Raw genomic sequence first — 16,016 nt, 5'->3', positions numbered from 1 at the left:
GATCATTCTGTGCCAGTGGGGAGCGGGGAGCAGTTGAGAAATCAGAACAGTAATATTGCTTCCAGATATTTACTTTGACAAGGATTAGCATGAATAGATGTCAGCTCTATCCTTATGGTGATAAATGAAGGCTTGGTCTGAGACAAGGCAAAATGTTTTCCTAACACTGGACTGCCATTGCATGAGTTTAGTCACATTTACAGGCAATTCTGAGCAATTGAACGTTAGCCATACTGTGCTACCTGAGCCCTATTCTTATGAACATTTACTTAGAAAACCGCCCACACTTGGATTTGTTTGTCCCTGGCACAACAAAATTCCAGGTATTTGAGCATTTCCCCCTGATATTTTAAGCTTGAATGAAAATGAAGTTCTATAGCAGCAAAAAGAGAGTACCAAAAGTTATAGTATGGAGAGGAGGGGAGGGAGTTAAACTATTGCTGAGCACTTGCTAGATTATAGAAACAAAGAGAATCCATTATAAGGAAATCACATTTCCCTGGCACTGAATTCTCCATTTTGGAGATGTTGGTCAAGTGTGGTTCACCATCTTTACCCACACACTTAGAAACACAGTGGTTGCTTCTATGACACTGGTAGTTGTCTTAGTGTCATGAGCCTCCGACTGGTGTTAACCAAGTTAAAGAGAAAATCCAGTTGTAAACCAAGCAACTGGGACTCGCCAAGCAAAATTTCTGCAGAAACCCATATCAAAGTGCAAGTCTTCAGAATTATAGTGTGCTGGCTAGTCTAACCCAGGGATGAGAAATCGGTGGCTGTCCAGATATTATTTGTTCCAAGCTCCCACCATCCCTGACCACTGACCATGCTAGCTGGGGCTAATGGGAGTTGGGAGTCCAACAACATGGTGGTGGGGGGGGGGCACAGGTTCCCCATCCGAAGTTGAAACCTAGCCTTACAAATTATCAAGTTGCAACCATGTAGATGTACAAAGAATTTTCTCAACGTGGCTAACAATTCAAATTCCAGTGGAAATTGCTATTGTCTTTAGAAAGGGGAGGAAAGATGGAAGCTTGCCATCACACACAGTGTTTAAAAAGCAAATGGAAATGCATTTGTTTATTTTGTCTTACCTTCCAATTACTTTTATGTCTGAGATTGCATAAAAGTAGCGTGTCAAGTGCTGTGGATCCACATATATTTCCCCTGTTGCTGGCCTGAGCAGTCGTATCCTTAAGTCTGTGACCGTAAAGAAATCTCTTAGGTTCTTGGTTGTGTCGAGCTGCCCATAGAGAGAAGCCATATTATGGAGCCGAGGCCCAGCAAAAAACGCAAATCTGTCCTTAATCTCAAAGTGGAGGATTTTACTGTTTGCCATGTACCCCATAGAATATTCTTCTGTGCAAATGATTTCTAGGACTGTTTGTTGGGACAAGTCCCTCACTGTTTTTGGTTCCATGTTGAAAGCATTTAAACAATCTGTAGCGTAATACTGATATGGCTGCCACGTCCGACCATAGTCGAGGGACTTCTCCAGGATCATTAGGTCTGGGCGGCCAGATTCAAAGGTGATGACTATGTTGTCCGTTAGCTCGATGGTTTTGTTCCAGTACAGGGTGATGTTCACAAGGAGAGGCTGGGGGTAACCCTTCCAAGTGGTAGACTGCCAATAGGTGGAGGGATACCTTCCTTCAGCATCAAACATCAGTTCAGGCGGATGCGCCAGTTCATCAATGGCTGCATCACACTCATTGCACATGTAGGGATTTCCCTGGAAAGAAGGGGGAAAAAACAGCTGTAAGAAGGATGGTCGCTTGGATGAAATGATTATGAGAGTGTAGTCAGTTTCATAGGTTATAGCTATTGGTTTATTCAAATTCCAAATAACTGGCAAAAGGTTGCATGCCAGAGGCATGGGAGATTTAGATCTTTGGAGAGTCTCTTCACTATAAAACAAAAATGAAATAACTTAATCATTATTTAACCTGCCCAAGAAAAACTACACAAGATATCTAGGACTTGCTGCAACTGCAGGGACCCCTGATTTTGATCAGAGCAGGAGCGGGAGGGTGTGCTCTTAACACAGTCTCTGATGCCCATCATTTTCTCAGTGTAAAGTTCTTCCCCAAAAGAGCAGCGGGTGGGTTGGGAAACAGTATGGGGGAATGGACTGGGGAAATGGCCTTGGAGGAAAGGACTAACGTCACTGCAGCAAACCAGGGGGCTCCTGCAGTTGCTTTAAGTAAGAAATCAAACAGTTGGGGGAGATTAGCTCACAGATCTCCCACATCTGATGTAGTCTGGTCCTCAGTGTATCAGAAACCATGTGGGTGTTCAGGAGCTTACATTCTTTGTGTACAGTGATACCTCGGGTTACAAACACTTTGGGTTACAAACTCTGCTAACCCGGAAGTAGTTATCTCAGGTTGCGAACTTTGCCCCAGGATGAGAATGGAAATCGCGTGGCGGCAGGGAGAGGCCCCATTAGCGAAAGTGCGCCTCAGGTTAAGAATGGTTTCATGCTAAGAATGGACCTCTGGAACGAAGTAAGTTTGTAACCTGAGGTAAGGTAACGGTAAAGGGACCCCTGACCATTAGGTCCAGTCGTGACCTACTCTGGGGTTGCGGCGCCTTATTGGCCGAGGGAGCCGGCGTACAGCTTCCGAGTCATGTGGCCAGCATGACTAAGCTGCTTCTGGCGAACCAGAGCAGCACAGTGAAACGCCGTTTACCTTCCCGCCGGAGTGGTACCTATTTATCTACTTGCACTTTGAAGTGCTTTCAAACTGCTAGGTTGGCAGGAGCAGGGACCAAGCAACGGGAGCTCACCCCGTCACGGGAATTCAAACAGCCAAGCGTCTGATCGGCAAGTCCTAGGCTCTGTGGTTTAACCCACAGCGCCACTCACATCCCTAAGAGGTATCACTGTATTATAGATATTTATTGACATAAACAACCAACTGATGCCTGCTCAGTGTTATATATGCAGATGCTGGATATGTTAACTGGCTAATAGAACTAACCAGTGACTATACACTGATGACTGGAGTGGCAAACATGTGCCATCTGTTCTAGTATGATGGATTTTAAATGCAAAAGCACCCGAGAAATGTAAGAAGCTGCCTTATACTGATGCATTATACTGACTGGCAGCAGTTCTCCAGGGTTTCAGACCAGGGTCTTTCTCAACCTTACCTAGAGATGTCAGGGATTGAAACACAGATGTTTGGTACGAAAACAAAATGCTCAGCCACAAATGGCGGTCTTTTGAATTCCTGCAGTAGAGACCCAACCAATGTACGCCCAATAATGAAATTGCCCTTAAAAACTCAATGTCCATTTTTGCAACACATCAGTGGCTACAGCTATTGCATTTGCAGATTGCCTTTTCCCACATAGCTTTCTATTAAGGAGTGGATTTCCAAAATCTAAACAAGAATAGTCCTGCTTTGTCTTTTTCTTAAATAAAGCCTTCCTCCACAGTTATGTGGTTAGCAAATTTTAATGTTAGCCTTACCGAGGTTTAAGAGGAACAAAATTATTTATTTACCCTGAATGAGTTGCTGGTAATCAACTCATCCCCCCCCCCCCCCCAGGAACAATGAAGAAGTGCCTAGTAGCTCAACGGCCCTTGATTCTTTTTAGAAATATGCTCAGTAGTGAAGCTAGGAATGTTTATTTCTTCTTTTAATCACAAGTGCATTGCCCAAGAAGAGGAGTGCAAAACAATGGTCCCTTCTAGGGCAAATGCATCCAGATAAGCCATACAGACTGTATGCACTCCTCTGTAAAAAAATACCCACTGTGGCATTTTGGATTCCTTTTGTCCCTTGGCCTCAAATATGTCATGCTTAACTGTGTGCCTGCTTGGTGATGTCTTCCTTTAAAGACCTTTACATTGCTCACCACAAATCATTATGTTGTGCCGCAGACTACAAGCTCAGGGGCTTGATCCGGACATCTGCTGCCCTATTACTTACAAACTAGCAGAGTACTTCATGTAAGACTTATTTCTCTCTCCCTCTCCTTCTCTCTCTCTCCTCCTGCCCTCCAGTAGATGCTGGCTCCAATTTATCAGGACAAGATAATCCAGCACCACTTGATTAGGGAGGTGGGCGATGACATCAACTCTGTAACTGGACTGCTCCTGAGGTGGTGGCTGGAGATATGAACTGCACGTTTATATATAATCTTGCAGCTTTTACTGCCGCTTTCCCTCCGTGGCAAGGTGAAAGTGAATTATTCTCCTCTTGACCTTTCGATGCATTAACTTGAGAGCTGCCACCTTTGCCTTTTGCTCCAAAAGGCTATCTTGTTTGGAGGCTGGGGTGGCTCAAAAAATGCTACTCCAAGAGCATCACAATGGGCTAAATCATGTCTCTTAAATCATCTGTATATCAGTTCAGCTTTTGGCAGCTCAAATCCATGATAAGTGCTGTTGCAGCTAAATACCGACCCTATTAGAGGCAAGGAGAGCACAGAGACTGCTCTGCTTACTGCTATAGAGAGGGGTGCAATGACTTTGTGCCATCATATGATCCACTGGCTGTTGCAAAATCAAGCATAAGAAGGACTGCACACATGTCTACCTGCCCTGGACAAACCTGTTACCTGGGCCATTAAAAGCAAGGCAAGAAAATAGTTGAAAAAGTTCGCTGTGAAAAAGCTTATACTTTGGAATCAGCTGGAAGGGGAAAACAGCCTTGCAAATAAGTCCATAAAGGTTACTAGCCCAGAAGCATTTTTGCCAGTCCTTCTGTACTCACAGTAAGAATTCAGTTCACACCGAGAGCATGGAAAAAAGAAACCAACCCTCTTCCAATTTACAAAGGCTTCCTTGCCTGCAGAATAGCGGGTTGCCTCTTGTGCACTGCCAACCACGATGAAGCATATATCCAGAGGACAAAGGAGCTTGTCTGCTTTGTATAAAAATTGCATGTGCTAATTATATGTATAGATGCAAATTAAGAAATACTTACTGCAGGACTTCCGGGTTGGCGCCATCGCCGAATGACGGACTCCCTCCGAGCTCCGGAGGGAGCCTGCTCGGCAGGGGCTGGGTTCTACCGCGTCAGCGTCACGGGGACCCTCAAAAACCATGGGCGCTGAAACCCATGGGCATGGTGACTCGGCGGGCACCGTTTGGGCCCCCCGACCCGCGAAGGAGCCTTTTTAAAGGCTACGGAGCGGGTGCCGGGGGGGGGCGTGGTGCTATGAGTCCTCCGCTTCCCCTACCGAGCGAAGCCGCATGCCATTTGGCGGAGAGCGCTGACTTCTTCCATTGAAAATTCGGATTAAAAGAACAACCCGTGAGTAATTGGAAACTGGACTTAAAAAGGGGAAAAAATTTAAATTTTAAATTCGGAGCGAGCGGGGGAGGTGCAAAAAGGAAGTCAGTCTCCCCCCTGTCGTAGAGGATTTAAAGCAAAGGATTTAACAACTAAGATCGAGTGCTACCTAAGTTTGATAAAGTTACTAATTTCACGATGGAGAATTATAAGACTGGGCTGGAGGAGAAAAGTAGAACATGAGCTAAAATGCAACCCCCCCCCCGGGAACCGGGAGTGATCCGCGAGGGAGAGGAGAAACAGAGGCTTTGACAGCTGTCAAAGGAGCTGTCAAAGCTGAAGAATAAAAAGAGAACTTTGTTATGAGGACTTTGCCAGTTACATTTGTTACAAATTAGATATGAATTGTTTAAAACAAGGAATAACAAGTTACTTTGACTGTTGGGTGCGATCTGGAAGGAAACTGAGTTACTATAATCCCTCTAGAGGGGCTGTGGGACACTACAAGTATTGCTGGCATGGAATTTGAATTGGACTTTTTATCTCCTGGGAAACTGCAGAAATGGAACACTATTTTGTCTACAGAGGTCTCTACACTAAAGGAGACAATAGACTTATCTATTGAAGAATGGAAGGGACTTGACGTAAAGTTTTGTTCCTGAATAACAAAGCCTCTGTAGGGGATTTAGAAGCTTTTGGAATTGGAACATTTTTGCAGGAGAGCAGGAAAAGAAACTAGAGGAAAGTGAGGAGAGAGAATAATAAGAACAACATGAACAACAAGAATTGGACAAAGTTGGAAGTGGGAACATTTGGGACATCCAGATTTGAAAGGTCTAAAGAAACAAAATTGGAGTTTTTACTCTTAAATACAGAGATCTGGATGGAAAAAATGGACCTTTTTGAGATAGAGTTTTTCTAAGATTGGACACTCGAAACTAAAGATGATCAAAAAGACGGCAAAGACTATTAAAAAGACGGCAAAGTGGACTTGTGAAGGATTTCGGCCTAGATGTGGGATCTCCAGGATGACAACAGGCATTGATGGACATTGGGGAACGCAACCGGGAAAGGGGGGAGGGAAATTTGGAATCCAAAGGGTGTTAAATTATACTTTATTCATTTTTCTATTTTCTTCTATTTTAATCTGTTCTGCATATTAAAGAGGGGAAGTCGTGGAAGGGAGCGGGGTTGATTTTAGGGGATGGAAAAACATTTTAAACATTGGGTTAATTATAATAAGTTTAAAATTTGGGGTAAGAACTTGCTGAATCTATTTGAAGGAATCGGAATACAAGAGGGGGTGGGGTGGGGAAGTCCTGGAAAGATGCTAATGAAAATAAGGTTATAAAATGGATGTTTTATTTCTTTCCTTTTTTCTGTTATATTTGAAAATGTTCAATAAATATTATTAAAAAAAAAAGAAATACTTACTGCAATTTAAACAGAAGTACAGGATATACCAGCATTGTGGTTTGTTTGCTATCAGTTTGCTATCCAGGTACTGATAACTGTTGATGAGCAACTTCAATGACCTTGATGTGTTCATTGTCTTGAAACAGGACCGCCCTAGAGGATTCCTTCAAATAGAGAGGTCTGTCCTCTGATAGCCCTTCAAACATGACAACCTACTGCAGAATGGGAGGGGAGGAGAAGGTCCCAAGTGCTGCAGGCAGGAAGGTTCCAAGGCCAGTTTCCTGCACGCATGCTACAGGAATCTTACATAGGGGTCTGATCCTTTACCTGGGCATGACAAGTGCTGCTCCTAGGATTTCGCACCTGCAAAATATGAGCTTGACATGCTCACAGGATTTTATTACCCTGCATTACAAATCATAACAGGGTTTACTCATGCAGGTGTTTAAGGGCGTTTGAGTCCACCAAATAAAATTTGAATGCTGCAGGATGGTTCTTGATAATAATTTAATGACTTTGGATTTTTGGACTGAGACATGGAAAGACTACGCTGCTGGAGACACTACTTTCTCAGAAGCTGGGAAAGGTCCGTAAAGAGATGGGACTTGTTGTTTTCCTGGAATTCTTTTTCTTGAAATGATCCTGTTTTAGATGGTCTATAAAGACTTTAACAAAAATCTAGGCACACATTCGATTAATATCACCTCTGTGCTGTTTTTCACCTGTGTTTGTCATCTTACTGGTCCTTTTTGCTCTATTTCTATATCAGTATTAATGTTCTTGTTGTATGCTTCTTTGGGTGTATTTTTGTGTAGAAAAGTGGGATAAAAACGAACTAAGCATACATTTTAAAAGGAGCATTGACAGATTTCTTCCAGAACTTGTCCTAAAGTCTTGAGGTCAACAGGTTGTATCCAAGAAAGTCATGCTCAGAGTAGATCCATTGAAATCATTGATTGCAATGGATCTACTCTGATTATGACTTAGTTGGATACCACCCAACATTTCCAGAAGATGCCAAAATTTCCGCAAACAACATTGTATATTTCAGAGAATTGAATATTAGTTACTGAGAGGGTTAACCACCGTTCCATCTTTTTCATTGCAAGAAATTTCTGTTCTAATTACTGTGAGTTCTTTTTTTCATATCTAGGTAGGGGAATAATTCTCTAGATAATTAATCTTTCCCTTTTCCACCCTGTGTAATTACTATCGTATTTCTTCCCATCTCCTAACCTTAGGGCTTTGGAGCTTTTCAATCATCCCCACTGTGTGATCCCAAGTTCCAATAATGGCTTCTCCCCTGGTCACCAGGTAAGTTGCAAGATTTATATTCATGTCAATTTCAAGGAAATCAACTCATCCTGCCATTCCCCAGAGCAGTGGTTCCCAACCTTTTTGGCATGGCGACCCACTAATCAAAAGTTACTTGGTACATTGATTTTTGGACCTTCGGTCTTTGGCAGTTGCCGGTTTCATGTATTTTAACTGTAAGGTTGCCTATTTTATAACTTAAGGCACCCATTAATGTGAGGTTTGTTGAAATATTTATAGTACTTTCAAAGTTATTCAGGTTTTTTAAAAATAAAATAAAGGGAGGGCATGAACACCAATAATCTGACTGCAGGATGTTACTTCATAATGACTTCATGTTGTAATTTGCCAATGATTAGGTGCCTTTCCTCGTCTAAGCTACAACCCTCCCTCTTGACTCCATACATTTAAACAAGTCCAGAACAGTCTATGTCTCTTAAATTCTATGTCTGACCATGCATGCCTTCTACTTCAAGCCTACCACAGAAGTCAGCTAGGTTCTCCTGAACCTGAATGTGGAGATCATGCTACTGATCCCCATCCCACAAACATATGATGTCATTGTTGCTCTAGGCTCCTGCTCTCTTTGCACAAAAAAACTCCCCCCTCTTTTTCTCTGTTTGCTGATGCCAAACTGGGCAGTTTATTCCTTGTATTCGGCAGAAAGGATCTACCAGTCAACCCCTGCTCCCTTAGCTTAAAAGGGATTGCGGAAGGAGTTGAATCCCTTTTACCCCCCACCAAAAGAAAATCTCTAGACCTGTTTTTTGCAATTTGGAAGGCATAATTTACTCTGTGCTTTTAAATTTAATCCATTTTGGCCAAAAGGGGTAGCAGTTGTAGCTGCTTTTAGTTTCCCCATTATAGGGAACACATAAGTTTGCATTATACAAAGCAGCTCAGAACCCAAAGCACAGAGGGAAGTGAACACAGAATGAATCAAACAGGTACAATTTTTTGTTGGATACAAGGAAAATGGGGGGGTGGCATGCCCATACCTAGTATATGCTAAAGTTCAGAAATATGCTGGAAAACATTCAAAGAACAAGTCTAAAACCACCACAACACAATCCAGCCACTTTTATGGCTTTCGGTGTAATTAACTGTGCTTCCCTTTGACTGGCTCATGCCCTTGTTTTATCATTTCCTCCCATGCATGCTCAGTAATTTTTTTTTACACATCTTGCACATTCAATGAAATGCAGAGGAGTTTAAAAAACCCCAAATATTACAGGTAAGATTGATAGCATGCTCAGCTAGCCATTGAAAAATCAGTTTAATATATTCAGTGGCTTCCCTGACCCCCAATCAAATGAAAACACTAAATGTTTTCAACTCTGTTGGGATTTATAGATTTTGAATATATGTAAATGTGAACTTTACATAAAGAGATCAGAATTATACAAATCACACCTTGACTTGAAATTAGGCAGCTTCAAAGTTTGTCAACACCTGGCTTGCCTGAGCAACTATTAACTAGCATGCTAGTTTTTCCTGTGGAAACCCCCCACGCACCCACCCAAAACACACAACTACTTTATCTGGAGGTCAGGGATATCAGAATGTAGAAAATCAAAGCTACTGAACAGCAAGTTACATACATTTATATTAAGCTGCTCTGACAGCTGCCTTTGGTCTCCTAAAGCACAGCCAAGAAACTCCGATTGTGGATCTGTTGCGATTCTTTAGATTGAAAACTAAAGCTACTCCAACACTACACAAGGGTCCCTAGATGCTACCAGACAGCAGGTTTTAGGAAGTTGAATGGATAACCTAGATTGGATACTGCTGTGTCTCCTTAAAGCACTGCCTGTTCCCTTGCAGCAAAGCAGACAGGAGCTGCTAAAGAATATTAACTACTTGATTGGGAGGAAATTGGCTGACCTTTCAGAGTGGTCTTTGAACAGGTGAGCTGAATCCCCAGGAACCTAGCTGCTGGATATGACCTTCCACCTACCATAACTCCAGTAAGATTCAGAACAAAGTTGAAAAGGCGGTCAACAGGGCTAGATGAGTGGGCAGAGCACAGATAGAAAGGATGAGAAGGAAGGGTAGAGAGAGAATGGTGTTCAGCTCAGGCAGAAATTGGTGTCTTCTAACCCATGCCCCAAACTCAGAAATGTACTAATTGCATACCAGGACACAGATGCCCCATGCTCAGGGCTATGCATGTGTGTCTGTGTGCTGCATGTGCAGAAGCACAATTACACAATAATTTATCACTGGGCAGACAATTCAGTGTTGTTGTGACCATGAGGTGGTGGCCATTTTTAGTGAAGGCCATGACAGGGTCTAAAGGCCTGGGCATAGTGCCCCCACCCCACTGCATTCTAGTAGGCTTAGCTGGTGACAGTGGCAGCAGTAGTGGTCACAATGGGAGCTGGCATTTTAATTCCCCAGCCATTAGCAGATGACTAACAGTGCTTGGTGCTACAACCACACCTGCCCAGTACTTGTACAACGCAATCAGGGAATGCAGGAACCAGGTCATGGCTAGGCCTGAAACAGCAGATCTATTTTGGATGGAACCAAATGGTTTTGTGGTTCACTCTGAAATGTATGTGCTGTGTGTGTGTGTGTGTGTGTGTGTGAGAGAGAGAGAGAGAGAGAGAGAGAGAGAGAGAGAGAGAAAGAAAGAAAGAAAGAAAGAAAGAAAGAAAGAAAGAAAGAAAGAAGTATAGTCATACCTCGGGTTACAAATGCTTCAAGTTGCGTTTTTTGGGTTGCGGGCCGCCAAAACCCGGAAGTACCGGAACAGGTTACTTCTGGGTTTTGGCGGTCGCGCATGCGCAGAAGCGTGTTGTGAACCTGAGGGTTGCGAACGTGCATCCGGCACGGATCACGTTCGCAACCCGAGCGTCCACTGTATGAGTTGGAAATCCAGTTCTGCTGCATGCTAAGCCAGGCTCATTTGAACAACAGCTCTGTCCTTTGCCTGGATCCATTCTTCACAATCATTTCAAGTAGCAAAACATTACTGAAACTGTTGTGTAAGCAAATCACTCCAAATGAGCTTCCTGCCTAAACGGCTACTGATAAAGCAAAATCAATCAATCAGAGTGTTCTGTTTGGTTTCATTGAGCTAAATGATGTTATAGAGGTTAACAATTTGATGATTATGGAGGAGGAAAGAATGAGAGGGTGACAGTAGTCTTAGGCAGGAGAAGGCAGACAGGAATCCCAGTGCAAACGCAATAAAAGAGATGTTCTGAACTTCAGTGGGGAGAGAACTTAAACTGATCCCAGGCATTGCTGTGGGGGAAAGAATTGGGCATGTGTGTCTTTCTGCAAAATGTTTACTATGTTTATGTACAGTCAGGACTTTCCTGTAACAAGTCATTTTGTGCTGGCACCCACACCACTTTTATCATTATATGAGCACTGGCACCTCATTTTCTTTAACAAAAAGGTAAAGGTAAAGGGACCCCTGACCGTTAGATCCAGTCATGGACGACTCTGGAGTTGCGGCGCTCATCTCGCTTTATTGGCTGAGGGAGCCAGCATACAGCTTCCGGGTCATGTGGCCAACATGACTAAGCTGCTTCTGGCGAACCAGAGCAGTGCACGGAAACGCCGTTTACATTCCCGCCAGAGTGGTACCTATTTATCTACTCCCACTTTGATGTGCTTTCGAACTGCTAGGTTGGCAGGAGCAGGGACCGAGCAATGGGAGCTCACCCCGTCGCAGGGATTTGAACCGCTGACATTCTGATCAGCAAGCCCAAGACTCAGTGGTTTAGACCACAGCGCTACCCGCGTCCATGTATAATCATGACACACTGAAATAGTAACACTGTCTATACGGCCCATCTACACTATACATTTAAAAGCACTGCCATGCCATACCCACAGGTATCCCAGAAAAAAAGGGATATCCCGTTTTCTCGTATGAGAGCATGGTGGTCATTTTGTGTGCCATGATTTTGTGCAATTTCATGGAGGGATGTCACCCTGAAAAAATGCTCTCCCCTGAAAAAGCATTTGGGGTAAGGCTGCGATCCCACATGGCACTTCCAAAACATGCATTTTTGGACACCGTGTGAGCACAGCCATGAAAAAGGTGTGTGTTTGGGGCTCCGTGATCTTGCACAGGAGCATGGGCAGAATTACATGCATCCCAGTTTGGGGACTCAGTAAGTTGGAGGGCATTTCAGTCTGCTTTGAGAAGCCATGGTTTCCTCTGAGTTAAATGTATATAGCGCAAACGGGGCCATTTTAAAGCATTCTGGCAATGCTTAGAACCTCTCCCCTTAAAAACAACAACAGGCAAAACTTACCTCCCCCAAAAGACAAAAAAAGCAGGCCACCTCCAACCAAACAGCCCCACCCACAAAAGCAAAAACAAAACCCCTTCTCAATTAAAAATAATAATGATGATGATGATGATAATGAATTTATTATTTATACCCCGCCCATCTGGCTGGGCTTCCCCAGCCACTCTGGGCAGCTTCCAACAAATATTAAAATACAGTAATGCATCAAACATTAAAAGCTTCCCTAAACAGGGCTACCTTCAGATGTCTTCTAAAAGTCTGGTAGTTGTTGTTCTCTTTGACATCTGGTAGGAGGGCGTTCCACAGGGCGGGTGCCACTACCGAGAAGGCCCTCTGCCTGGTTCCCTGTAACTTGGCTTCTCGCAGTGAGGGAACCGCCAGAAGGCCCTTGGCGCTGGACCTCAGTGTACAGGCAGAACGATGGGGGTGGAGACGCTCCTTCAGATATACTGGACCGAGTAAATTGTGAGGGTCTTCGCGGGCTCTAGTATGGTGCCTATTGGCACTATGTTGAGGACCCCATCATTAGGGGACAATGCATCTTCATGCCATTGAAAGCTTTACTTGCTTGGTTGCTGTAGATCAAATTGCTGTTAAAAGCACAAAAGGAAAGCCATAGCCCTTGTTGCTGCAGTCAGGAGCCTGTGGCTCCACACTATGGTGCTGTAGGATGATTTCATTCTCTGCTGTGTAGTTGAACTTAACCTCCGCAGTGCATGCGTGTATGTGTGTACATGCATGCATATGTATAAGTGCAGACACGTGCACACACAAACACACACATTTAGCTTGAAAGCAGCTCAATTAAACTAAAAATGAAATGAAATCCTTGCAGTCTGCCAAAACGTTTGGCTATATTGCTGACTTTCCAAAGTGTGACGAGGCAAAAATAATAAAATTGTAATGCTGTGAGAGGCAATGTGCTAATTAATAGCAGCCTGAATCACTCCCAGAAGTGCCGTGGGGGAAAAACACACTTAGAACACTGTGATACAGAAGGGCGAAAACAAAATCCCCCCATTTTCCTTGCTAATAGTTGGGAAAGTATTTAGAGGCTTTCTGTTCAATTATTTAAAAATATTTGAGATAGTTTTTTTAAAAAGGCATGCCACCGCCCCCCTCCCACCCCCATTTGGTCCAGCTGAAGTGCTGCTTCTTGGAAGTCTTTGGCAAAGATCTGTTCGAGACTGCCTGCTGGTCACAAGATAATTAGCTCCAGTTGCTTATGCTCGAGTCTGTTAGATGTCACTAGCAGAGAAAATGTGCTTTGTTTTGACAAGTAAGGGAATGGCTTTTCTCCCCCCTTGCATTCATTTCAGCATTAGGAGCATTAAGGAGGATTATCACAAGGGCATTAAAATATGTAATCAATCCTTTTAACAAAGATCCTTTTCATTCTGCTTTACTGCCACCCAAATACTAAACACATTTCCTGAGAAGCAAGTCAAATGGATTTCAGGGGGAGTTTTATTTCCTTTCCAGGACATGGCCAATTTGTTAAAAACCCAACATTCCTGGAAAGTACACAAACACACCCCTGAGCCTGACCCAAACCCTCATGCCCTAATCTCAGGTGTGTGGCGTGGGAGGGCAGTGATTACCTAGTCAAGAACCCTTTCCCCATATTTAGAGATCATATTATTTTTGGTATTTAATGTCTTAGCTGCTTTGCTTAGAAACACAGATAGCTGCCAGATAGTGGGGTGCATCAGCAGAACATCTAGCCAGGCACTTATCTACACCAGTCTTCCTCCAACCTGGAACTTCTGTCTGCCCAAGCATGCATGACCAAAGAGGTGAGGGAATATTGAAGCTTTAGCCCAAGACATCTGTAGTGGTTCCAGACAAGAGTCTTTCCTACCTGCCACCTGAAGACGCCAGAGAGTGAACCTAGGGTGTTATGCATGCAAAGCATGTGCTCTACCACCAAGCTATGTTCCTGCCCTTTGGCTCAACTGACACCTTACTGCTTCATATGCTTTAGTGCTGAGTCCTCACACGTTCCAGTTAAATCCATTTTTACTCAAATTAAGCCCTGCTTCTCAGTGAGCGCGATATGGATTTATCGTTCTAACCTTACGAGCCAATACACCAGCAAATAGGTTATTAGGGTTGCGTTCAATGACTGCTACATCAGCGCCATCTGGCCAAGAGGACTCCATGCTAGCACAGTTGCTGTACAAGAGGCTGCGGCTACCCAGGCAGCGACCAATGTTTCCAGCTCCGCGACAGGCGCACAGCGCAGTGCTGCTGTACAACACTGAACCAATCAAGGGAGGATGCATGGAAAGGTTGGAGCGGAGGTGGTAGAGCAATAATGGGGGAAGGAGAGATGGAAAATAACGCCAATATATTTCACATCCGGCAACCAATTGGGCCCCTTTGGTTTCAGATAGTACATGAACAGTCAAGTCTAAAAAGTCCGGAACACAAATTTTCAAGGCCCTCTAGCAGTTGTGGTAGCTCATTTACCAGAAGTAACGTATTTGGCATTAAAACTCTCAAAGTGTATATTTGATTCTGATCAAACTAAGCCTCTTCGATGCAAGAACTTGCATGCATGCATGCATCTAGATGCACAGAGCATCAGATAGTGGTACAGTATGACTCCATGCGATCCTTGCACATATACTGTTCTTCCTTACACACTCAGAGACACACACTGCCCATCACACTAATGGCCCCTTGCCTAGTGAAAGCAAATACAACATCATGACTGAGCTTATACTGGTGTTTGCAGTTGTTGTGACTTTGCAGCTCTTCTGGTTGAAATATTTATCCTCTTGCTTCCTACCTCAAGGATCCTTCTGCAGCATATTCTGTAGCTCTGAACTTGATTAAAGCAGTTGCTTTTTCAAAAACATTTTATCCCTGTATGTAACACTGCTAATACCATGTGGACCTTTAAAAAAAATAACCAGGAAGAAAGATGCAGGGCGGGGACTTAACCTTTCAGGAGCATGAACACTGGGAAGCTATATCACAGATTACATGCCATAATAGATACCTGGCTAAATCCCTCCAGAGGATTGGTGGGGGGATTTTTGCAAAGTGCAAAGACCATCAAGGTCAAGTGGGTCAAGATTCTATGGAGCTAAAAATAAATTCTGAGCAATCAAATCTCAAAAACCTTTTAAAAAAAGAATAAGGAAGAAATGCTGTTGTCTGGTGTTGTAGTTTGGATAGAAGAAATATAGAACAGACCTCAAAAACATTTCCTGATGTAAGAGTAAAGTCACTGGAAGCTTTTAGGGGATGAATCTAGAGTGAGATAGGTTTACAGTTGCATAGCAGGCTCATGTCTCCTGAATCTCCAAATGATGGTAAATACCTAAAGTATCTGAACTTTCCGCTGGATTCATAAAATTAAGCTCATTTCAGACATCCAGCTGAACTTTCTCAATGTCTGCAACTGGTCAGAAATCTCTAGATTCTAATGTTTGACGATGACATAATTGCACGCTACAGCCTAAAAGCATCTAAGTTCAGACAGGGCATATTTCAGATGTGTAAAATCTGATTCAAAGCTAGTTTAGTGATATAATATGGTCCAGAAAATGATCTGGCCATCTCTGTGTTTAAGGAGCTATCCCACAAAGCTTCCCCAAAGTGGGTTATAGCCTGCAACCTGCTACATGGATGAAGATGATGGGTGAAAGGTCAAATGAAAATGTAAGCACCTGCCCCTGGCAGTGAATTCACATTCCAGATGTCTATATTTATTTTAGGAGATATTTATGCTGGAAGATGTTTGCAAAAGAAG

General features: G+C 43.4%; 1 protein-coding gene and 1 long non-coding RNA gene across 16 annotated transcripts in view; one reads left to right on the top strand and one right to left on the bottom strand.

The window, feature by feature from the left end:
• NTNG1 (netrin G1) overlaps positions 1-16,016 on the bottom strand; it is a 207,975-nt gene that overhangs the window by 124,035 nt on the left and 67,924 nt on the right. For all 12 annotated transcript variants that reach the window (XM_083745826.1, XM_083745821.1, XM_083745828.1 and 9 more), the window contains exon 3: positions 1,095-1,732. In XM_083745826.1, the coding sequence (XP_083601952.1) occupies positions 1,095-1,732 (638 nt within the window). The remainder of the gene's footprint in view (positions 1-1,094; positions 1,733-16,016) is intronic.
• LOC310847758 overlaps positions 1-16,016 on the top strand; it is a 55,055-nt gene that overhangs the window by 16,180 nt on the left and 22,859 nt on the right. For all 4 annotated transcript variants that reach the window (XR_014565996.1, XR_014565997.1, XR_014565998.1 and 1 more), the window contains exon 2: positions 7,907-7,979. This is a non-coding gene — a long non-coding RNA (uncharacterized lncRNA). The remainder of the gene's footprint in view (positions 1-7,906; positions 7,980-16,016) is intronic.

The sequence above is a fragment of the Podarcis gaigeae genome (genome assembly GCF_964106915.1).
Source record: "Podarcis gaigeae genome assembly, chromosome: 6".
In the NCBI taxonomy this organism is placed as follows: Eukaryota; Metazoa; Chordata; class Lepidosauria; order Squamata; family Lacertidae; genus Podarcis; species Podarcis gaigeae.
Note: the sequence above shows the minus strand (reverse complement) of the source record. Positions and strands in the feature narration are given on the sequence as shown.